Source organism: Cucumis sativus, chromosome 2, assembly GCF_000004075.3.
Source record: "Cucumis sativus cultivar 9930 chromosome 2, Cucumber_9930_V3, whole genome shotgun sequence".
NCBI lineage: Eukaryota > Viridiplantae > Streptophyta > Magnoliopsida > Cucurbitales > Cucurbitaceae > Cucumis > Cucumis sativus.
Window position 1 is genome coordinate 14,388,502 of NC_026656.2, and position 24,101 is coordinate 14,412,602.

Below are 24,101 nucleotides of genomic sequence, written 5' to 3' on the forward strand. Positions count from 1 at the left end.
TTTCGAAATTATTCTTTTGTTATATTTTTTAAAAGACCCCTCTTAAAAATGTAGTCAATTTTTTAGAACGAATTTCATTGTTCTAAGTAGAAAAAAGAAATGGAATTCTTACATAAATTCTAAAAATAAAAATATGAATTTTAAACCTTACTCTTTTTTTTAATTTGATTTTTAAAAACATTGATAGAAAATATATAACAAAACAAAAAGTACACAATTTTTTTTTCAAGAACCATAAAAAAAAATACAAATTATTTACACTTTACAAAAGAAGAAGAAGAAAAAAAAAAGACATCTAAAGGACAAAATGGAGATTCGAAAGAATCACTAAAAGAGAACACAAATTGTAATTAGTAATGAAGTTATGAGCGCCGTGGCCCTCAATCTTCTTTCATCTCCGGCGCCCATTTCTGCTTCCAATCCTCCCTTTCCGTTCCTCAATTCTCACCCTCTGAATCAACTTCATCTTACTCCAACATCTCCCATGCTTTGATCCTTACTTCCCTCCAGACTCCATCACTCAGAACCACCCCAATCTCTTCCATGGCCGACTTCGATTTTAGGTTCCATCATCCTGCCTATTCTTCTCTTTTCACCACTAACTTTTCATTTCTTTTTCTCAATCTTATAGGTTCTCTTAAACTTTATCGCTTGTTGATGTTGATATGCAGCTTTGTGAACCCAGCTGTTGCTGAAATTATTGTTGTAAGGCATGGTGAAACAGCTTGGAATGCCGATGGCAGAATTCAGGTTCTGCCTCATTTGCAAACCTATAAAATTTCCTTTAAATGAGTTTAATTAATTGATTAATTGATTGATTAATTAATTTATGATTAATGCACGATCAAGTTGGGATGACGTTGTATTGAAGCTTCTGTTCTGAGGAATAATTTATCGGGTACAGTGGCCTCCAAAATTTTAGTTTTTCTTTTTTAAAAAACCTGCAATGGCTGTGTGCAATAAGCTGGGAGGGGGTCGCTTCATATATTACTTATAGAAGGGGGGCGGGGGGATCTTGTCAAGATTTAGCAGTTCGTTTATAGGGAATGTGAGGACATCAATAGAATCAATCATGACGAGAAATTGGGGGAGTTTAGTTTGTAATCACGGTGGAGCTTTCTCTAGTGAGTGGTGAGTTGTCAAGCTCCATGGCAAGGATAGAATGTTTAGACAAGGTATGGCATTAGCGCAGTATTTGACAGGAATTCAATATTAATTAGGAAGGAAATGACTAAAACTCATGACCTCCTGCTTTGATGTTTTGTTCAATCACCAATCAATCAAAAGCTTACGCTTTTAGGTTTTTAGTAAATTTGATATTACATCAGCAATCTAACTATGATTATGGCATGTATCTTTGACCAAAAGATTAGAGGTTTGAATCTTCACCTCCCAACCATAAACTAAGATACTTGTAAAATTTCTGGTGAATCAAATTCACCTATTATAACTTTTGTCACCCTTGTTACCTTGAATGTAAACTGTGCTTCTGATCATTTTCCCACTTCAACTTCGGAAAACACTTCTATTCCCATCCGTCATCTGAATTTTATGTTTTGAACAGGGACACCTGGACGTTGAATTAAATGAAGCTGGGCGACAGCAAGCAGTTGCAGTGAGTTCAAGCTATCTTATTCTCAACGTGTAACATAAAGGCTGTAGAACTATATATACATGTACATAAAGTAGTAGTTTGAACACTTCATTTCTTGGTTTGCAGGTTGCTAATCGGCTGGCCAAGGAGCCTCCACTCTCTGCTGTCTACTCTTCTGACTTAAAAAGAGCTCTTGAAACTGCACAGATAATTGCCACCACTTGTGGTAATCTTGAGGTATGACTTCTATCCAGCCATTTATTAAGTCAACGACTCTGCACTCATTTTTTCTGCTCTTTGTTCTCGTTTGTTTCTTCTCTTCCCTTCTCACCTAATAGTAATTGCATATAGCGGCACTCACTTCCTAACAGAAAACAGTTGGTGGTCACTAACACTACGTTCTGAAATCAATGAAATAGCTTTGGAATTTTTCGGGTTTTGAGTCTTCTTCTTAAGTTCTACCCCAGTATACTTATTAATTGGTAATAAGTGAAATTTGACTACTTATTTTTTATTTATTATTATTGGAAATTTACTTGAAGATCACTTTTAGGTTATTACAGATCCTGACTTGAGGGAAAGAAATTTAGGAGATCTTCAAGGTCTTGTGTATCGTGAAGCAGTCCTAACAAACCCTGAAGCTTCTGAGGCTTTGAGGTCTCACAGGTCAGACCAAACAATTCCGGTAAGTAATATTACTTTATGCATTCATCAATAGTAGGTATCTTGAAAACATTGGAGCAATAAACAGGTTATTAATTAAATAAATTACTTTTGTACATCAAAGAACATTATCGTAAGTCTGCTCGTAGTAGCACGCAAATAGTTTTGCTAATAACTGGTTTTATCATTTTGTCTCCAAATTAATCCAGTAGGCCTACTTTGAAAAGGTATGTAGTTGTGAGTTGCTTTTTTTTCTTCTTCTAATTTTAGCAGGTTGAAGTACCAGAATTTGACGAAGCGAGCTAAATTATTTGTACAGGATGACCAAATTCTTTTTATTACCTTTTTATGTATAGTACCCCTCATGTATAAAAATTCCAGAAATGAGAAACAAAAGTTTCATGGAGAGAAGTAAATGAATGCACTAGGACATAGAAAATGAAAAGCCAACCAAAGGAGTCCAAACTACTACAACTACAAGAGATGAGGCCAAATAGATTAGTACAGAACATGTTAGTAACCGAGTCCCTCACAAAGGTGTTATATTAATGACCTCTCAAACCTCTAAAAAGTCTATTGTCTCAATAGACTTTTGACCCTGGATTGGGGACCGCCAAAGATTGAACCTTTTACGGACCCTCAATCTCCCATACCTCTATTACGTGGCTATGGCAACTTTAGCAATCTTTATAAAATGGGTCCAAATCTAAAGAGGAAATTGACAATGCTAGAAAATATGTTCAAGGCTCGGCTCTACATGTGGAACACTACAAATAAATGTGTGGAACTCCAACTTTTACTTCCAAAATGATTTGTGATAGCAATGTTAGATGGATGTTCAAGATGATTCTTATCATCCATACTGGAGCCTTTCTATGCAGCTGAGTATAAAATTTGATCAATAGTGGAGAGATTAGGCCGTTAGTAAATGTCTTTTAAGATTTTGCATCCACAATATTCTGGTTCTGGCACATAAGAAATTTACTGGAATTATTTACTTTACTATTGCCCCTAATGCAGGGTGGTGGAGAAAGCCTTGACCAACTTTATCAGCGTTGCACATCTTCATTGCAAAAGATAGGAAACAAGCATAGAGGTAATCACTCCCGTGGCTGAACATATTTTACCTCGATTAAGAAAAAAATAATCAAGTATAGGAATAAGGAGACAAACAAGTTGGTTCAAGTGAAAGTTCTCTTTGCAGTTGGAAAGTGCTCAATTTGAGGCTGAGCTTCTTTACTAATATTTGCTGGTTTAAAGCACAGGGCAACGAGTAGTTGTGGTCTCTCATGGTGGTACGATCCGAGCGCTGTGTAAACGAGCTCATCCTCACAGGCATGGAGGTGGAGGGAAGGTACTGAATACATCTGTGAATGTATTTCACTTGTCTGATGGAGATAAATGGAAGATAAAAACATGGGGTGATGTTAGCCATCTTGACCAGACAGATTATCTGCAGTCTGGATTTGGAGGAGATAAGAATTCCGGTTAGGTAGACACGGTTCCATGTTACATTATATCGTGTCTATCGGTGTCATTTGATTCGAGCACAGGCAAGTGAGTATGCATTTGGCTAGTTTGCATTAACATGCTTAGCCCTAGAGAGTTCATGCAAGCCTGCCATTATCGATACCATATACCGACCAAAATTAATTATGTTACATTTTTCTTTATTGTAATAACTTCTAAAATGTGGAGAACATTCAGAACAATCTATGTTAAGGAAGAAAAATAACATAGCTCAATTGATATGACATTTGAATTACATACAAGTTTGACTTTGAGAAGGGCGTATTGCTATGCGAAATTGATCAAGAACGTTCTAATTTTTTTTTTTTTCTGATCAAGAATGTTCTAATTTTTTTTCTTCTTTTGCTAGCATATTTAAAGTTTAAACTCTAATTGTGAACAACTTATGAATAATTGACTCGCTTGTTTACACAACTTGGTTTGTTGTATAAGAGTTCACTCTTGGTATATTGGTATATAGTGGAGTGACTAATAGTTAAGGAAGCAAAATTAATGAATTAATTTTGGATCATTGTATAGTAACTTATAACAAGTGGTTTATAAAGTCTTCTCATACTCAACACATAAATAATTAAGGATTGATTTCACTTCAACAAAATTTGACACTTTTCATATGTATTTTGTTTTTAATAATTTTATCTTTCCCATTATTTTAGTATGACGAAGTTCGTACATTTATTGAAAAATTTATCTTCTATTTTTTATGTTCTATAACTTAAAACACTCATATTTTCTAACTTATTCTAACATGTTAAGTCTAAATTAAAATATAAAATCGTTCTTGATATAGCTAATAACACTTGGACTTTTGAAGCTCAATAGGATATGGAATGGGCCATTGAGTAATGAGTCACATTGACTTGATATGGGATATTCATGAAGGATGAGTCAAAATACAGATGGAATATTAAACTTATAAGCCAACTTTGCAACATGAATGGATCCATGGCGCAATGGTAGCGCGTCTGACTCCAGATCAGAAGGTTGCGTGTTCGATTCACGTTGGGTTCAATATTTTTATTTTGTTAAATAATGATTTTTATGATGAAAAAAAAGTGTTAGAAAAAATGATGTGTGTGGCATAGAATGACACTGAAAAAAGGCAGTTGGCAGCATAGACAATGATCCAACACCACATTTTATTGTACATTAGGGCCACTTCCCCATACACCCAAAATAAAAATACTTTGATCATTTTTTTGAAGTATAATGAAGAAGAAGAAGAAGAAGTTGGACTAATTATTTTTGTATATATAAAATTATATATATATAGTGGGGAGCTAAATTATGAAGATGGTGGCTAAGTGGAAATAAGTATGGTGAGCTCTGCCAAAAGCTTTTGTAGTTTTGATTTTTTGTTTCTTTTTCTCTTAAAGGAACGTTTGGTTTTATTATTATTACTCTCTTACTATCATTATTATTCTTACCACTAACCAAACTTTCTCTTACATAAACTCTCTATACATACAATCTAACGTAAGCATGACCTATATATTATTCATAAACTTTATCTTTTCATATATATATATATATATAGAAAATTTCGGATTCATTCAACCACAACCCTTTCCAATACAAACGAGGCCATAAACTCATACTTCGGCTATCCATTAAATATAGTTCTTCTAGTGAACCCTTGCTCGTAAAAACTATTGATTCACTTTATGAAAAATATGTGATTTCAAACTATATTCTTAAAGGTCAAATGTGGAGGGTTTTGTTCTTCACACATAGTCTTAGACTTCTGAGTTTCTTAAAACAGCTAGATGAAGAAGCTACTTCTACCCTTTAGAATCAATTTTGTGTACGACCTATGAAGATGGAGTGGAACACTGTTATATAACAACAAGCTTTATTGTGAATGTGATGATTACTTGAGCCATTGATATGACACAAATATCAAACCAATAATCAAGATATATGACTACCTAAAAGAAAATTTTGAAAACCTAAAACTAGCAAGGGCGGAACCTAATAATTAAATGTAACTATCTATTGTCATAAATATATTCAAACTTGGCGATTGATATATCTTCTTCCATCTACACTACTCTCATTTCTCTATGTCGTTACGAAATCAACAATTAAGTTATATATAGAAGAACGTAAATTTCGACACAAAGATATACGTGGTTCACTAACAGTGTGTTAGCTTCGTCCATGAACAGAGAGAACAAATATTATTAAAGAGAATATATTTTTTAAAAATATAATATGACGTCACTAGATTATAAATATTATATATACACTATAGATTTCAAACTAAAAAATCATAAATAACTAAAGTGCATTCCAACACTCTACTTTCCATTTCCAAGTAGTAAACATGTAGATTAGAAAATCAAACAAAGTAGTATATGGCTCCAAATATAGTGATGAAAACTACTTATCCAAAAAGGAAAAAGAAATCAACAAAGTTGTTTTACTTGTTTGAACCCATCCCCTTAGATCATAGATTCTCCATTCATTATTTTTTCCCCTTTTCTTTTCAAGTTCAAAATTAGAAAAACCATAACATTAATTAATTCAATATAAAACTATACCTATTAAGCATATACTATAATATGTAACCTTTTTTTTTTAAGATTACTCAGATACACCTCATCTAAAATAATGATTTTCATATGGATTATTAGGTTGTGGGTCCCATTAAAAGAATAATATGCAAAAAAAATTGTTCCCAAAGCTTAGACTTCAATTCACACTTTGACAAAAAGAAAAGTGTATAAACAAATAACAATTCTATTTATATGTATATGTAGATAGATAGGTTGCACATTTTATTAACTTTGGAAGCTCCTATGGATTTCAATTTTTGTTTAAATCTTATAAATATAATTTTTAAGAGAACTTTAGAAACTAAAAATGTCAAAATTCAAATAAAAATAAGAGTTGGATTTTCACTCGACAACAATAATAAGATCGAACATATTGGTTTGGACTATGACCCTAATAAACGCTATTTTTAAGCTTAGTTTAACTCGAATTTTGTTACTTTTAAAGCTACGTCACATACGTGAATAACAGACAAAATCACTCATATTTGTTTTTGGTAAATGATTTTTTTAATGAAAAGTTTGAAATGAAGTATTTAATTAATAGCAAATGGAATAAATAAAAAAAGGTAAACTCTGTCTTGGGTCCTTTTCGAAAAAATGTAATAAAATGAGGAGAAATAAAAATAAAAATAAAAGTTTTTTTTTTCAATTAAAAAAGAAAAGAAAAGAAAAAAAAGAAGAAATGAATGCCACGTGGATGAAATGTGGCAAGGTTATAGGACCTATCAATGGCCCCCACGTAATGAAATGAATTCTACGTCAGATATTATGGTAATAAGATTTTAAAATTTATAATTCTGTGGTACGAAATGAATAACAAAAATAATATTAAATTGGACACCGAAAAGTGAACTCAACGTCGCTTCCTTTTTATCATTTTGTGTGGATCACTCTGTTTGTCTGAGTCTTAAGAACACTTCCAATCATCAGAGACAAATCAAGATTCCGGTTGGTGGGTTTTTTTTCTTTTTAAATTTCCTTTCAAAGTTCTTGAGGAAGTTTGTTATTGTTTCCAAAGAATCCTGTTCAAATATCCATTCTTTGTTTTTTGGAGATAATGCTTTGATTCAGTACTACTGGGACTTTTTGAATTTCAATTTTCTTGTTTCCTTTGATTATTCTTCTTCTTTCTGTTTGTTTTCTGGGGGAGGTGTCAGATGGGTCTTTGCAACTCTAAACCCTCCCCAAATTCTGATCTGTTTGCTGAGAAATCTGGTTCAAGAACTCCCAATGAAGGGTCTAATTCAACACAACCAAACTCTGTTACCGCAATGGGAGGAGCTTCTCCTTTACCGCCTAGTTCTGAAAATGGTAGAGATGGGAGGGCGGGGAATAGGAGGAACGAGAGTCATGAGATGGATAATGTGAAGAAATCTCCGTTTTTCCCGTTTTACAGTCCTAGCCCTGCTCATTACCTGTTTTCTAAGAAGTCTCCGGCGAGATCTCCGGCGAATGCTAGTGCTAATTCGACTCCAAAGCGGTTTTTTAGGAAGCCATTTCCGCCTCCGTCGCCGGCGAAGCACATTCGTGCAGTTTTGGCAAGGCGGCATGGCTCGGTGAAGCCGAATGAGGTGTCGATTCCGGAGGGAACTGAAGCTGAAGGGGTTACTGGTTTGGATAAGAATTTTGGGTTTTCGAAGCATCTTGGGAGTAAATATGAGCTTGGAGAAGAGGTTGGGAGGGGGCATTTTGGCTATACTTGTGCGGCGAAGTTTAAGAAGGGTGAACTTAAAGGCCAACAAGTAGCTGTTAAAATCATTCCCAAGTCCAAGGTGTTTGATCTTATTCTTCTTCACTATAGATTTGTGCTCTGTAATCATCTTAGATTTTGTGAAAATGTTGCTTCCTTTCCTCTCAAAATGAGGAAATTGGTTTTATGTTTGGAGCAATTGCTTGTTTATCTCTTTGTTCTTGAGATGGTGGTGAGGGGTTATGCTAACTTTTCTTTTTCAGATTCCAGCTTGGAGCATTCTTCACCTTGAGCTTAAATCTAGCTGCCTTAAGATCTTGTTAACATGGATTATAAAAACTGGCTTATGCTTATGCGACTTCAGGCTTTTCTTTTATGCTTCAAATATTCTGCTAGTAACCATGTCCATTTCATATATGTATTGTTTTGATAAATTATGTTAACATACTGAGTAGTTCCATTTTCTTTTTGGGGTCGTTATTTTAGTTGATTTTGAGACATCCGGCCTCTCTTTTATGAATTTATGAACTCAAGTCCAGACGTATCTATTCTTTTCTTGTAGTGAGTGTATCCTAAAGTTGAGAGGAAAAAATGAAATGACGTTTTTTTTACTTCAAGTGCTTTGGCATGAGATTCTAGCTTCTGAAATGCTCACCTAAGTCTTGAACCTTTGCACGGATTTAAACAAGTAGTCTTTTACGTTTTGCTTTTTATGATTGCAATATGTGCCATACTGAAGTTATCGTTGTTCCTAATTGTTTGACTTGTATTTTTCCTGGTAGATGACTACTGCCATTGCCATTGAGGATGTCAGACGGGAAGTAAAGATATTAAAGTCATTGAGTGGTCACAAGAATCTTGTAAATTTCTATGATGCATATGAGGATCATGACAACGTCTATATAGTAATGGAGTTAGTTTCTTCGCTATCATATACATCTGATTATTGTGGAAATTTCTTTCGTTACTTTATGGTTTGGACGAAGTTAAATCATGCCTTACTCGGGTTTCAATGGGTTAATGCATTTTCAGGTTGTGTGAAGGAGGAGAGCTCTTAGACAGAATTCTGTCAAGGTACTCTTAGTTTTCCTAATGCTGTCACGGATAAATGCTATAACGCAATGCATTTTTGGTTGGACCATAAAGCTTTGATTAATCTACTGATGATCTCTCGAATTTTCTTTCACATTAGGGGTGGTAAATATACCGAGGAGGATGCAAGGGCTGTAATGACGCAAATATTATATGTTGTAGCTTTTTGCCACCTTCAGGGTGTGGTTCATCGGGATCTCAAACCTGAGGTGCGTTATACAGAACACTGCATGCGTTGTAAAGGAAGAATTTCAATATTTCATTTTCATTCTGCCAATGAAGAAAAATAAAAGAGAATATCGTTTTGATTCTCCTTGACTTTGTAGGCAAATGAATCTCATTTCATTTTTCAGATTTAAGGGATAGTCATATAAATTCATCTTTAACTTCCACTGTATATAGTGAATAAGCTTAATAATGGATGTTTAGTGTACTGGAATTGAGTTTGGTTTATTTTATCAGTTTGTCTTAAGTTGCAATTTTATTTTATTTTGAGAAACAGTGGTTTTAATTCTAATTCAACGCATAGTTTCAAATGTGACTTCCTTGTTCATTTCTACTTCATGAATTCATGGCTAAGCACACTTTATTGGTGGATCAGAATTTCCTTTTCACTTCAAGGGACGAAAATTCGCCGTTGAAGGCTATAGATTTTGGATTGTCGGATTTTGCGAAACCAGGTTTTCCTTTTGTTTAGTTACACTATAATTAATTTAGCAACTTCAAGGCTTGAAAAATAGTTTATGTTCTTTAATTCCTTTGGCAGATGAAAGGCTCAATGACATTGTTGGTAGTGCTTATTATGTAGCTCCTGAAGTGCTCCATAGATCTTACAGTACTGAGGCAGATGTATGGAGTATAGGTGTAATTGCATATATTCTTCTATGTGGAAGTCGTCCATTTTGGGCTCGAACGGAGTCCGGCATCTTTAAAGCTGTCCTTAAAGCTGATCCCATCTTTGATGAGCCACCGTGGCCTTCTCTATCTTCTGAGGCAAAAGATTTTGTTAAGCGCTTATTAGTTAAGGATCCAAGAAAAAGAATGTCTGCTGCTCAAGCCCTGAGTACGTACTTCACAATAGTAGAAATTTTTCGTGCTTCATAATAGTAAAAAAGTATTTTTGTTTTCATAATTTCCTCTCTTATTCATCTTTTCTACTCAGGTCATCCATGGATTAAAAATTCTATGGATGTAAAAGCACCTCTTGATATACTTATATTCAAACTCATGAAGATTTATATGCGGTCATCATATCTTCGAAAAGCTGCTTTGAGGGTTTGTTTTCTTTACTAGTAGGGTTTCATGCATACCCATCTGCTGTTTTCCCATTATTTTGTTAACTTCATATTTCTTTTTTCTTTGGACAATGTGGTAGGCTGTGTCGAGAACGTTAACTATAGACGAGTTATTCTATTTGAAGATGCAATTTTCGCTCTTGGAGCCAAGCAAAAATGGCACCATAAACATAGAAAACATCAAAGAGGTCTATATCCTTTTTTTTTTCTTTTCTTTCTTCAACATGATTTTCTGTTGGTTATGTTGATTTCTCTTTTACTTCTGGTCAGGCTTTGATGAAAAACATAACGAATGGGATGAAGGAATCAAGGATACCTGATCTATTGACTTCGGTATTGTGCTCAAGTCTATTCCTTAAGTCTATTATCCTTTAAGCTCGTGTTGGTTATGCTTTGCTTTTTGTGCAACAGCTTAGTGCATTGCAATATAGGAGAATGGATTTTGAGGAGTTTTGTGCTGCTGCCGTAAGTATCCATCAACTTGAAGCTCTTGATAGGTGGGAGCAACATGCACGTTATGCTTATGATCTGTTTGAGAAGGACGGAAACAGACCTATTGTTATCGAGGAACTGGCATCGGTATGTTTGATTTGCTTGTGTGATGAAACAGAAATAGTTAAATCTCTGTCGTACAAATGCTCCGTAGTTCAACTTTACAGTTTCCTTAGTGTTTTATAAATGGTTTCAAACACGTGGTTATAGAAATCTTGAAAAAATTTTCAGTCTATTAAGATTTACGTGGAATTGGTAGACAACTTGTTCTATAGTTTTACCAATTGGAAAAGGCATTGGTGTCTTTGAACTTTGATATTGTGAACTATAATCTCTGTATTGTGAACATTTCAGGAACTTGGCCTCAGCCCTTCTGTCCCTGTTCATGCTGTTCTTCATGACTGGATTAGACATACCGACGGAAAATTGAGCTTCCTTGGGTTTGTCAAACTGTTACACGGACCTTCTAGTCGAACTCTGGCGAAACCATTATAAAGTGTATGACTCGAATGTTTGAAAAATCATCAAATGTATTGGTTGCTCTACCAAGATTCCATCAGCTACATAGTGGTGAGATCCCAGTTGTAATTTGATGTTGGGTAATTGAATCAAATGGCCGAGTCGAGAAATACTTCGATTTCCATTTGGCCCTAAGCTTGTGGATACTCACGACAGGGTTGACGATCCGACCTCTCATTGGTATGTGAAGTGAAAATGTAGGAGTTGGAGTTTTTCCTCACTGTATTTGTATAGGTTTGAGTAAAAAAAAGTGTGTGTTCACTTGCAAGTGATGATACTCCTCAAAGGTTTTCTGAGGATGGCACTTGCATTTCCAGACATTTAACTTCTGGATTGTAATTGTGAGCTCTTCTTCCATTCCACTCAATAGTATGAATAGTGTCTTGATCTATAACAATACCTTCTCTCTCTCTATTCCCATTTACTTCTTCTAATAACATTCATTTTAATGTTTAAATTAATTCGATTACACTCGAGTCTCTAGGTAGATACTTGACTTAACAACCATATTGGAATAGGATTTATTTTATAGATTACACAACTGTATCCTTGAGTTCTAAGGTAGATAATCAAACTACTGTCACTAGAAAATACAATGTTTATTCTCACACCCCCCTTGAATGTATTGTCTGACTGTCGTCTTCTTTTGTGAACTTCTCTTTTGAGTTTTACCATTTTCTTTGTTCTTTCTTTCTCCATTGTCGGAAAGTGTTTGCTTTTGGTCTTTGCACTTATAGGATCAAAAGTGCTTTGTTTTGTGGATAGGGTGCAGATTGAGTTGAAACAAGAAGTAGAAGCCATTCAAGTCAAATCAAAGATGACAAAGTAATGTGATTCTTGTTAAAAGATAGTAGTGGCAAATCCTGGGCTATGTTCCTAGGTGGGTCATTTCACTAATAGGATCAAGTTGTATTGTTCAGTATTGAAATATAATCAACCAAATTTGTCAAATCAACTTCAACTTTTGATAGCTGATGAGTTCATAAATTAACTTCTCACCAGACATTAGTGACCTCATCTCAAGGTTTGAATCGAAAAATTGATGGTTGGTAGGAATTTGACTTTGTTTTCATTACTTCAATTTACTTTCATTGAATATTTTTTAGTTTGTATTAGTTAAAGTAGTAAACTCAGTTAAAGTAGTTTTTCTTTTGTTATGACAGTTAGGGTGGGGGATTTTTAGCTGAGACCACAATAACAAGAGATCTCAAAATGGCTAAGTGAATGCCTTTGTAAAAAACTGAGATGTGGTCAGTCAACTTTCTTTAATTACTGTGTGAATGTCAATATTTGATGAAAATGAACCCATGTTTTCATTTGATTTGGACCAAGGTTTGGCTATTTATTAACAGGGATAGCACTGACCCCTCTTTTCTAACTTCAAAGATTGTTCTAGTGACTCGAAACCCATAATCCCAAATTGGTCAGGGATTGTACCATTGGTCAGAGAAAGGTTGATGACATTTACAAACTTTTCTAGAATTGGAATCATGCTGATTTGCACACAGCTTGAACTCGAATGCTAAGGTCTCTAGTGGATAGTATGTTTGAATTCTATTTTCCTCATCTGTAACATAATATTCTAAAAGAATTGATCATTCATGAATGTCAATCATCCCCTTCTTTCCCCCTATTGTTATTCCATTTGCTCTTCTCTCTTTTACCATTTCATTTAGCCCGTGTCACGTGTGGAATGTGGAGGTAACCAGGACCGTCCTATCTTCTCATCACATAATGAGGACGTTAGAATAAACTTCAAATTCAAAAACTAATAGGGGGCTATGTTGAATGTCTACGTACAACATTGTTATTGTCCCTTGATGGCATCCTTTGGCGCTTCTCTTTACTCTTAAGAGGTTGTCTTGCAAGATGAACATGTCCTTGATTCTCTGCACATCCTGATGAATGCAATGGAAATATATGGTAACATTCAATTTTTTATTTGATAGCAGTAAGCTCCTTTGCTGTTTTTATGGCGAGTAGGGGCAAGAATTGATACCTTTGGTTTGAATAGTTTTTCGTTTCTTTTTCTGCATTGCTCGTAAACCCCGAGCAGCCACACCTCTTCTGTGCTTCTCGGCAAGAGCTTGAACTCTTTCAGCTTCATCATTCCAAAGCTAAAGAAAACAGAGAAGAAAATGCAAATAATGAATAAAACTCTACAATATATGTCACTAGGTTCCATTTATCGTCAATTGGAAAGAAGACGGTTCCATTTATCATCAATTGGAAAGAAGACGAAACGATAAACTTTTACAATTATATTTTGTAGAACTTTGGCTCTGACATAAATTTGGAAATGGGGCAGGTTTTGAAGTTAACCCAATTCTTGAGAATGTAAGACACAACAAACATTCTTTTGTTACTAAATTCATATTTACATGCACGCAGCCACGCCCTTCACCAACAATGACATAATTAAAAGTATCAACGTGATTTAAATTTTCATCCACAGAACAAGCCTCCATAACATAGATGCTTTTGAATGTAAATTCAATATATTTATGGCGAGTAGTTACCAGTCTGAAAGTTCTCAGTTTATAGAGATTTCGACCCTTAACAAGCAGAGGATAAAGTGGACGTAATTTCCTAACTCCCCTGCTCCACAGAACTTCAACCTAGCATATTAAAGTCACAAGTGTTGGAAACATGTACGGAGATTGGAGAAAATGAATACTTGAGCAGAAAAGCAGCCTTACAGTAAAGGTATGCTGCTGTTTGCTTGCACCATAGCTCTCCTTTACTACCCTCCCTGCTACAGTTCTCTTCCCTATGAGTCCACCATGCCTAGTTACTTTATCAAACCTATTAAGAAGTAAACTACAAGAATTAGAAGTATAGTCCAAAATATATAGCACAAGGATAGTGGTGGAAGAGTTGGTTGTTTGGGTACTTTGCATAAACTTTCTGAGTGAACAGAACAGTATCCCCCCTACAAACATCACCTGCATTGATGTTTTAGTTGAATAATTACAGCCACTAAAAGAGATCAAAGATCAAAGAAATAGAAATACTATGACAAATGAACAAGCACTCACCAGTACAATTGACAACGAAGGATGACTTTGGATATTGAACTTCACCATTTCCATTTTTCAACCTGGGATGATGGAGGGAGGAGGGGCATATACATTTTGTTAAGAGTAGTTGTACCTGATACGAATCGTATATTTAACTCTTTGTGAAGGATTGAATAAGTGTATATAATTCTTTCAGACTCCCCTCTCTTTTTGCTTAATAAGTTCGATATAATGGTTCAACTTTGCAGAAACCCGATAACAGAAGAGAATTCATAGGATAGAGATTAGATGATCAAGAATTTTCTCAGCAACAGATGGAAATGCAATATTGGGTAAAAAAAGTGTTTAGAAAAATGAGGTTGCTGCCTTCTGGTTTGATATGCTTCAACACAGAACGCTTGGAAGATAAAAACTCCAAGAACCAGGAAAAAAAAGAAAAGAATCCTTAAATGGATATGAAAGTTCTCAAGATACCATTTGTCTAAAAGTCTTCAAGTCCAAAGGAACATAGTGGACAATCACATTTAGGATATGTTTAGTAACCACTTAAAATAGCTTTTGAAGTGTATTTTAAACAATTATCATCAAAAGAAATTAAATAAAAATGAGTTCTTTGAATAAAACTTTTTTCTCAAATCAATCGAAACAAACTTTTACAAAAATACTCACTGGTCCTTTCTCTACATATCATGATATGATCCAATGCTCAGCCCCATCTGATTGGTAGGTAGTGTGCTTAATTGAAGAGGAGTTCATTTAGATAAGAGGTAATAGATAGATAAGAATTTGAGGGAAAGCTCAACAGTCCTATGTTCGATACAATATTGTTGGGAATGCAACTAAAGTCTTGCATTGGCTAAACGAAAGAAAGATCATGAGATACAAGTGAGGGTTAATATAGCAATGGGTATCAGATTTTTTGGGTTAATCCAAAAGCAATGTCATTAAAGTTTATGCCCAAAGTGTACAATATCATACCAATGTAGAGATGTGTAGAGGTATATTATCCCTCACAAGTGGTATCATAATAATCCTCATTCAACCCAGAAGCTTAAGCTTATGAGTTATATTATATATAGTTATATCAACAACTCTTACTCAACAATCACCTCACCTGTAAGCTTGGAAATTTATAAAAGATCCAAAACAAGAATTAACATTAATTGCAGTGGAAATAATGATATCTCGAGTTCATAGCAGTTCCCTACATGAACAAGTACTAACAATGGCAAAGATTTCTGTATCTTTCTTGAGCTTCAAGATCAAGAATTCGCGTACCTCCAGTGTTCCTTGACTCTTTGAATACATACGGCTTTAGTCCCCGCTATTCTTAGCCTACTCTCCCGTAAATAAGCTTTGCAATCATTAAGTGTTAACGAATCCAAATTTTTGTTCTCTGCAAAGAAATATGTTACAAAATTGATAAATTCATTGCTCTTCTTCTAACAGATCAAATCAAATGTCTGTCCACTTCTTAACCTTTAGCGCAAATCATCGCTTTCATTCTTTCAATCGACAGTTCAAACTTCGGCTCAAATTTGAACATAATGGCGAGTGAGTGAACAAAGAAAAAAAACAAAAAAAAAAAAAAAACGATCCGAAATTACCTTTAAGGAAGCGTATGACTCGCTTGGATAGAACTTCATCGCAACCATTGTCGCTCTCTTCATTATCAAACTCCTCTCCCGATTCCCCTTCGTCATCGTCTTTATCATCAAACTCCTCTTCCGAATCCCCTACGCCATCGTCTTCATCATCATACTCCTCCGATTCTTCTTCGTCGGCATCCGACGACGACGACGACGAGATGCAAATGACTGTCCGTTTGCTACCCCTTTTAGTCATTTCCTTGCGAAGAAAACGTAATTTTGGTAAATAAATTCCTAAATAACATTTAGATTCAAACAAATCTTACAATGTTTAAATTTTCTATTCATGATGTGTTAAAGTTTGTTTGTGCTAAAGAACGAATAGATCTCTAAATCAATGTCTACATTATATTTTATAATCTTTCCCTTTTCTTTCTTTCGTTCTTTAACTTCTATTTCTATATTTCCATGAATTGATTAAAGTTTATTGAACATTTACACTATGTTCATACTTATTAGACAATCAAATATGAAATGTGAATAACATACCAAAATGTTTGCTTCCTACTTTTCTAACTATAACTAATAATAGTTGTTTTGATTCTCTTTTTAAGTAAAAGTATTTTGAAAGTAAAATAACACAACCACACAAATAGGTCCCTCCTAACTAGGTATGATGCTTTCTTTAATGTTAATAAATTTATAATACTATTATGAACACTATCATATTTTATTATATTAGGTTGGTTATATATCATATTATACTTTATGTACATTTAATTCTTAGTTTGCATTACTTTTCTTGACAAAAAATTGGGTTCTAAAAACATTTAGACTCTCACACTATTTCATGTAATAATCACATCTACTTCTCATTGGTCTTAAAACAAAAATTTGGGTGCTAACCTCTTCTTGACCATCTACTTCAATTTTTTTTTCCCTTTTGCAATAATAAATTGTGCATACTATAGTAAACCATTTCTCATGAGTCTTGTAGAATTATTTTCAAATTATTCATTTGTATTACAATTTACACCTAACAAAACTATTATTTGAATATAAAAGACATCAAAAGGCTACTTCCTTTCATATAATTTCCACTGCATTGAATACCCAACATATACATTTTCAAATTTTTTTTTTTTTTAAAAAGAACACTTTCTGGTTAAAGAAAAGTACTTTTTCTAACTGTTTTTTGGTAATCACTTTTGCCTTCTTATCTAGAAAAAGGAAAAACAAAACAAAACAAAATCATGTTTTACAAATCTATCTAGTTTTTTAGATTTTGTAAATGTTGGTAACAAGATACGTTAGCCATAAATATCATTCTATTAATCTAACACTTACTCCAACTACTTTATGTGTACAATATTAAAGATATTATGTGATGGAAAGGTAAAGTTAATTATTGTATTCAATTAGAAAGCTTCAACAATCATAATAGAATAGAAGTACAAACTAAACAATACAACCAAATGGTCATATTTTTTTAATTTCGTTAAAGAACGTTGGAAAGTAATCGATTTTTGGATGCACAAGAGAAATCAAAAATAAAATTGAGAAATGTAAAAGAAAAGAATGAAATGAAGTTAGTATTACAAACCAAACTCAAAAGAGATCACCTCGTGAATTCATTAGTTGGATTATCACTTTTGATTTTCGATCTCTAATAAGATAACATGCATTGAGAAATTAGGAATGTGAGATTAAAAATGCTGACAATGCCTCAGAATCATGAAAACAATTTACGAAAGATTAGATAAATTAATTAAACATAAAAGAGCAGCGTCCACCGACACTCGGGCGTAATTAGAGCATCAATCTATGATTAAAATATAATTAGGAAGTAATGATAATGATAAAACAATCTTGAATTTATATAATCTTGTTCAGATATAAAAGTACACATCATTATCATAATTAAATAGCCAACCAACAAAACCACGTCGTTTTCCGGACCCTAGATTGCGGAACAATAAACAAAAAAGTAATATAAAATAAGGAAATCCCCAAAACTACATGTCGTCTCCGTTGTCGAACTCCAAGGCACTAAAAAAAAAACGACAAAACAAAGAGGAGAGGAAGAAATTCGGAGTAGAGGGGGGATACGACGGGGTTTTACAAGAGAGAGAGAGAGAGATCAGCGGCGGCAGCGAGTGATGGCGGAGCAGCCGCGGGTGTAAGGATTGACAGGGCCACGAGCTTTGTAGCAGTTATGAGTGTAGTAAGGGCGGCCGGAGCGGGGTGGGCAAGGGATCCGGTTGGCGGAGAGGGCACCGTAGGAAATGTAGTAGTGGACTCGCCTCCAGAAGAGAGATCTGCGGGGGTCTTGTTGTAGGTCGAGATCGTCGTCGAGGTCGTCTTCAGTGGGGGATTGGATGAGGGAAGTGGTGGTGGGCCATTCGAGGGCGTCGGCCATGAGTTTGAGGGAGGTGTCGACGGAGAGGTGGGCGGAGGAGGAAGAGAGGAAGAGGAGGAGGAGGGTGAAGAGGGGGAAGAGGAGGGATTTGGAAGCCATTGGAGATTTGGGGAAGGGAGAGAAGGAGGAGATGGGGGGGTTTAGAGAGAGAGAGATGAATGTCACATGAAGATGGAGGAGAAGAGAGTGAGAGTGTGATTGGAGTACAGCTGTGGTTAATCAATGCCCACCTCTTCACTCCTTCCCTACGCGTCCCTCCATTTTTTTTTTATTTCTTGTTTTTTAGTGTCGGTTTTCAAATATACCAAAAGTATCGTTAATTTTCATAAATATAATTCAACTCTCAAATATTTACGGCTTTGGTTTTTTAAAAAATCGTGTTTTTTATAAATTTTAGATTTATTTTTGATATTTTGAATGATTTCTAGTTTATTCCTATTCTCTTCTAAATTTTTTTAGTTTCTCTTTTAGATTTTCTTCCTTATATTTTATTCATATTTTCTTTTCCTTTCTTTATCTTCTTTTTCTTTATTTCAGCTCATCTTTTAGAATATCAAGATCGTTTGAATATCACTTTTATATGATCTAAACGATTGTTTACCTAGTCATTAAATGATCAACACGATTTTTACCATTATAAACACGATCAATTAGATCTGAAGTCATTTTTTCCATCGTTTAAAAAGAACTACATGATCGTGTGAATATGATCTAAACGATAATTTATTATAGTTAACATAATCGTTTAACACGATTAACACGATTGTTTAGATTTGAAGCATTTTTTCTATTATTAAGAAAAACTACATAATCGAGTTGATACTATATATATGATCGTGTATCATGATCGTTTAGAAGAAGAATTACACGAGCGCATGTAGTCGATTAATCACGTGTCGATTGGACATTTTTTGTATTTTCCATTATGTGAGTCTATCAGCTTTTTCTATTTTCAAAGTTGTTTTATACCGTATAAATATTTTGCTAGTTTATTGTATTTTTAAAAGAAAAACCCTAAAAATAAAATAACACAAAAATTTCAATTTTATTCAATATTTTATATATCATTTTAATATCTAACAGTGAGGATTATAATATTGATGTCAATATCGATATCATATTTCAATGTCGAGATTTATAAAATTTATTTAGACTCTTAATGAAGTTGTTTTTACTCCAAACCTAAACTATTAGTATTTTCATTAGACTAGATAGATATGATATATTGTGTTTTACGAGTTTGGTCCTTAAATTTTGGACTTTATTCTATTTTAGTTCAACTTTTCGAGTGAAACAAACCTAAATTAAAAAAGCTAATTGTTCTCTTTTCTCCAAAATTGCATTTCCTCTCGACCATCGACCCTCGACCCTCTATTTATTTAGTTTTTTAAATTGAAATCTTAAATAGAATCACAAAATATCCGAGATATTAAAATTAAATTTATATGTAGATGAATTGTATCTAGTATATAATGACAATGAGCTAAAACACAGTACTAGAGTTCGAATAATTTTTTGAGTTATTTGATAAAACATAAATTTAACATCTAGCCTTTAATTAAAAATTAAAACTCTAGATTATTAAGGGTGATTACCTTATTTAGTAGTCTCAACCAAATATGGAGCTAAAAGTTTAGAGATTAAAATAAATTTAAATCTATAAGAAAATGTTAGATATATTCACGAATATACCAACATATATCTATGGATATTTTAATCCTCACTAATATCAACATTTCAACTAGTTTTGTTAGTTTTACTTTTTGGTAGGAAATGGTAAAAATCATAAAAGTCAGTCGGTGTTCCCTCGATTTTCGCTCCAACCTTCGACACCCTGTTGTGACCAGTGACATATCCAAAAAAATTATATAGAAGGCATCAGACACTATATAACCCCCAATATAATAAGCAAACTAAAAAATGTTTAAAATAATATATTGACGTTTCACTGATGCTCCAATATCATTCATTACATTTCTAGCACTAAAGAAAAGACTAGCAATTTCCACAAAATGTGAATTTAAAAATTTCATCAAAAAAGGAAAAAAAAAAACCTTTTTCATGGAATATTGTTGAGAAGGTGAAAATTTAGATCACCGACATTGTTGCATTTTTTTTCTAAATATTTGTTAGATAACAAGTGAGGGTTATAAAATAAGTTAGAGTTTTATCTTTGATAAGTTTTTTTTTTTTTCTCTTTTTTAAAAATTATTTTCTTTTAGGAAATCAAATTATCTTCCTTTCAGTAAATCATTGAAATTTAGGAAGAAACTTGATATTTGGAGAAAGAGGTTTTATCGTGGAGACACATGCCTCCTGTCCATTCTCCTCTCACACCAGCCGTTTGCTCGACATTTTGTGACATGATCGCTCAACTAGGTTTTTAATCCAAAAACAAAACAAATAATTAGTAACTCGGTTTATTGTGTTGAATCGCCCAAACTGATGAAATAGTTTGGTTCGGTTTTGTTGTGGGTTCGTGGGGTTTGATTTTCCAATATAATAAACCAAGTAAATCCGTTTCGAAACCCATCTTAGTTTAAAATCAACTCGAACCAATGCTCATCCCTATAATTTGTATAATATTCCTTTTAAAGATCATTTCTCCAAACTTAAAATGTGTTTGAATTGACTTGGTAAAAAGAATATTTATTAACACGGGAAGAAACTATCCAAAGGGACCTAATTCTTTCCTCCGAATTTATTCGGATTGAAGTGAGAGAATTAAAGGAATGGAATCATTTATTGCTAAATAATGCATGTCCCTTAGGTGGCATTTTTTGTTCATTATTTAAAGGCCGAATTTACGATTTTACCTACCCTCCAAAGCCAATGCCCATAATTATTATTTCTTTCTTTATGTATTTTTTAAATCAAAATTAAAAAAAAAGGACAATAAATACCAGATTTCATAACTCAATTAAATAATTAAACCATAATTTCTTTTTGGAATAAGTTTTTATTTTGTGGAATTAAATAATTATATTACATAACTAGATTTCATATTGTTTTATATACATCTTAACTTGATCATGGACTAAATTCTAAATTTGCTTCTTTCATATATATATATATACACCTACTTTCTGTTACATATTATTAAATGATTGGGTTGAAATGTGTTGATTTGGTGTTTCCATCGAATCTATCATTTATAAACTTTCTAATCTTTAAAGGTATTGTTTTTTAATTTATGAATTAGAGTAATCTCTAATAAAAGTTTTCTTTCTCTACTCATGGACGCAGTAGTTAAAATTGTGTGTTGAGTCTTGGTAGTTTTTCGTTTTTCGTTATTCGACAATATAGAAATATTAGTTTGTATTTATATTGGTACACTTAATTAAGAAAAATTGTTTTAAATGGTAAAACTATTGAAAATATTTTCAAATGTAGCAAAATGTCACTAAAAGATATTATTGTCTATCACACATAAACATTGACATTTTAATATATTTGTAAACAACACAAAAACTAATATAAAAATTCAATAAATAGTCACCCTCATTTAAAATTGGCCAACCCAATATGCCACGTCATTTTTCAACGGTCAAGTTAACTCGATGACTTATTTACAAGTACTTTCCAAGCTCATAGACTAATTAAAGTGTTTGTTAAAACTTAATTAAAAGACCAATTAAGCACCAAGTTCCTTAATGATGATTGTGTTATTAGGGTGCTCACCTAGTGGAGATACACAGGTACACTTAGCTTATTGACCCCATCTCATATCTTATTCTAAAATTGAACACTAACTTCAAACCCGAACAACTCGTATCTTCGATTTTTCTACCAACATCCAACACACACTTCATATTTATTTATTGTAAATATGTGTCTAAAACTATGCAATTTTTTTTTTTTAGTTTTATAAAAAAAATAACAAAACTGCAAAATATTTATACGATATAATACAATTTCGAAAACGGAAAAAACCAACAGACCCACAATAAAAAATACAAAAAAATTCCTCATTATTAACTGGAGCCAATGCGCCTAATATATTTAATAAATGATCGTTTAGATTTGACTATTCTTTGTTACATGATGTTTTTTCAATATTTTTTTGTATATGATCATTTAGATGACTACCCAAATCTGAACGGTTTTTTTAAAGATTCATTATAAATGTTTTTGGCTATTTTTTCCAAATGATCTTGATATTTTTGGTACAAGATCATTTTGATTTGACTATCCAATATTTCAATAATTTTTTTCACGATCTTGAACCAAATAACTGTTTGAAAAAAAAACAAAAATAAAAGTTGCAGAACAAAGAACATCAAAGGAAAAGAAACCCTGAAATATTGTAAAAAATAGCCGGCTTCATAAGCTTTTTGATTTTGACACGAACTGTAAATATTTTGGTGTTTTGTTATATTTATGAAAATTAACTTTTTTGTTTGTTTGTTTAAAGTCCAAATTTAAATTTTATTCTAGAGATTAATAGTATGTTTTTTATTACATTTTTAAATTTTAAATTTAGAAAATAAGTTATTTTGAAAAAAATTAGAGCGTTAACACTCAAAATATATTTATTTTAAATGTATTTTATAGTTTTTTTTTTATAAAAAAGTTTAAACAAAAATAAGTTTGGAAACATTTGTTCTTATGTGCTTTATTTGTGGTTGTATTAGTGAAGATTTGGGAGATCGAAAAAGTGGGCAACGTTCGAGTTTAAAGGTTTGGAAAAAATAAACATATTATCCATCCCATCCCAAAATCAAATAAGTGAAAGAATATTCCATTTCTATCTCAAACTAATTTGACAATCTCATATTCATACAAATTTCAATACTTATCCAAATTTCAATACTTATCCTGGAAAAAAGATTTATAAGAAATACATTTTTTTTAAAAAGATATTTTGGATCGGTAGGTGCACTCGGACATCTTCACTAGATGAACATTTTTTTAGCATTCTCATCATCCATGTTTCATTAATATATATATAGCAAGACAATATCGAAGAAGTAAGAAAAAAGGGTTAGAGACAAGCCCAAAGCAAGAACAAAGAAATTAGAAAGCATTAAGATTAGTGGTGATAAAGCTAGAGCTATAATTAGAAAATAGAGGGGATCTGCTAGTCCAAAATTTGGATAGAGCACATATGTCTTTCCAAAGGTTTATAGTTGAGTTGTTCTTCTCTTTGAAGATTCGATTATTACTTTCCAACCATATTTTTCAGAGCACAGTCGAAATAGTGTTGAACTTGATAATACCTTTCTTGTTCTTTTGGTTAATGATGCAGAGGTCCAAGTAAAGAGAAGAGATACTATTATGTTGTATCTTTCATCCAAGCAGATTTTTCGATCTTCATCCACAAATATTTGATAAAACTGTAGTTGGTAAATATATGGTCGATGTCTTCAGAACTTTGATGACATAACGAGCACCAATTAGGATTGAGGTAAAGGGAAGGAATCTTCCTTTAAACAACATCATTTGTATTTAAGCAATAGTGGATAAGAGACTATATGAAAAATCTACATCTCTTAGGTATCTTTGCTTTCCATAGTTGTTTAAAGACCTCGCAAAGTTGTCTGTATTCTGATTGGCGCTTTGGTATATGTTATTTTTTGCCTTTTTTTATTGATGCAATGGTGAAAACACCATTTGATCAGTTTAGCTTCCATATGGGGA

General features: G+C 33.1%; 4 protein-coding genes and 1 non-coding gene across 6 annotated transcripts; 3 read left to right on the forward strand and 2 right to left on the reverse strand.

Moving 5' to 3' along the window:
* Nucleotides 1–316: 316 nt before the first annotated feature.
* LOC101209304 (phosphoglycerate mutase-like protein 4) lies at nt 317–4,086 on the forward strand. The gene is made up of 7 exons (XM_004148002.3): nt 317–563; nt 672–750; nt 1,565–1,615; nt 1,721–1,831; nt 2,148–2,279; nt 3,278–3,353; nt 3,523–4,086. The coding sequence occupies exons 1-7, from the start codon at nt 544–546 to the stop codon at nt 3,747–3,749; spliced, it is 696 nt and encodes a 231-aa protein (XP_004148050.1). The 5' UTR covers nt 317–543; the 3' UTR covers nt 3,750–4,086.
* Nucleotides 4,087–4,726: 640 nt separating this feature from the next.
* Nucleotides 4,727–4,798, forward strand: TRNAW-CCA. The gene has a single exon. It is a non-coding gene; the product is annotated as a tRNA-Trp (tRNA).
* Nucleotides 4,799–7,213: 2,415 nt separating this feature from the next.
* LOC101209550 (CDPK-related kinase 5) lies at nt 7,214–11,851 on the forward strand. The gene is made up of 11 exons (XM_004148003.3): nt 7,214–8,117; nt 8,818–8,948; nt 9,068–9,109; nt 9,228–9,336; nt 9,729–9,807; nt 9,894–10,190; nt 10,290–10,402; nt 10,503–10,610; nt 10,693–10,755; nt 10,834–11,001; nt 11,269–11,851. Exons 1-11 carry the CDS (start codon nt 7,503–7,505, stop codon nt 11,407–11,409), a joined length of 1,866 nt encoding a protein of 621 aa, XP_004148051.1. The 5' UTR covers nt 7,214–7,502; the 3' UTR covers nt 11,410–11,851.
* Nucleotides 9,731–16,522, reverse strand: LOC101214421 (zinc finger CCCH domain-containing protein 62). Of its 2 annotated transcripts, XM_031880785.1 has the most exons (9): nt 16,061–16,522; nt 15,732–15,849; nt 14,472–14,533; nt 14,327–14,378; nt 14,133–14,238; nt 13,953–14,051; nt 13,433–13,550; nt 13,234–13,331; nt 9,749–10,115 (listed from the first exon to the last, which is right to left on the reverse strand). In XM_031880785.1, the coding sequence occupies exons 1-9, from the start codon at nt 16,296–16,298 to the stop codon at nt 10,068–10,070; spliced, it is 939 nt and encodes a 312-aa protein (XP_031736645.1). In that variant the 5' UTR covers nt 16,299–16,522; the 3' UTR covers nt 9,749–10,067. The 2 variants fall into 2 exon arrangements, with proteins under 2 accessions (XP_031736646.1, XP_031736645.1); XM_031880786.1 differs by lacking the exons at nt 14,327–14,378; nt 14,472–14,533 and having other exon boundaries at nt 9,731–10,115.
* A 1,370-nt stretch (nt 16,523–17,892) lies between these two features.
* On the reverse strand, nt 17,893–18,659 carry LOC101214661 (protein RALF-like 34). The gene has a single exon (XM_004148023.3). The coding sequence runs from the start codon at nt 18,558–18,560 to the stop codon at nt 18,183–18,185; it is 378 nt and encodes a 125-aa protein (XP_004148071.1). The 5' UTR covers nt 18,561–18,659; the 3' UTR covers nt 17,893–18,182.
* Between the last annotated feature and the right edge of the window lie 5,442 nt (nt 18,660–24,101).

Excerpts from the sequence above, each read along its gene's own strand:
- LOC101209550 (XM_004148003.3), top strand. The coding sequence starts at position 7,503 with ATGGGTCTTTGCAACTCTAAACCCTCCCCAAATTCTGATCTGTTTGCT. Across the intron at positions 9,110-9,227 it reads TTAGACAGAATTCTGTCAAG|GGGTGGTAAATATACCGAGG; the intron begins GTACTCTTAGTT and ends CTTTCACATTAG. Across the intron at positions 9,337-9,728 it reads ATCGGGATCTCAAACCTGAG|AATTTCCTTTTCACTTCAAG; the intron begins GTGCGTTATACA and ends TTGGTGGATCAG.
- LOC101214661 (XM_004148023.3), bottom strand. The coding sequence starts at position 18,560 with ATGGCTTCCAAATCCCTCCTCTTCCCCCTCTTCACCCTCCTCCTCCTC.
- LOC101209304 (XM_004148002.3), top strand. The coding sequence starts at position 544 with ATGGCCGACTTCGATTTTAG. Across the intron at positions 564-671 it reads ATGGCCGACTTCGATTTTAG|CTTTGTGAACCCAGCTGTTG; the intron begins GTTCCATCATCC and ends GTTGATATGCAG. Across the intron at positions 1,616-1,720 it reads GGCGACAGCAAGCAGTTGCA|GTTGCTAATCGGCTGGCCAA; the intron begins GTGAGTTCAAGC and ends CTTGGTTTGCAG.
- LOC101214421 (XM_031880785.1), bottom strand. The coding sequence starts at position 16,298 with ATGACTAAAAGGGGTAGCAAACGGACAGTCATTTGCATCTCGTCGTCG. Across the intron at positions 13,551-13,952 it reads AACTGAGAACTTTCAGACTG|CTTTGGAATGATGAAGCTGA; the intron begins GTAACTACTCGC and ends TGTTTTCTTTAG. Across the intron at positions 13,332-13,432 it reads AAAAACTATTCAAACCAAAG|GATGTGCAGAGAATCAAGGA; the intron begins GTATCAATTCTT and ends TGCATTCATCAG.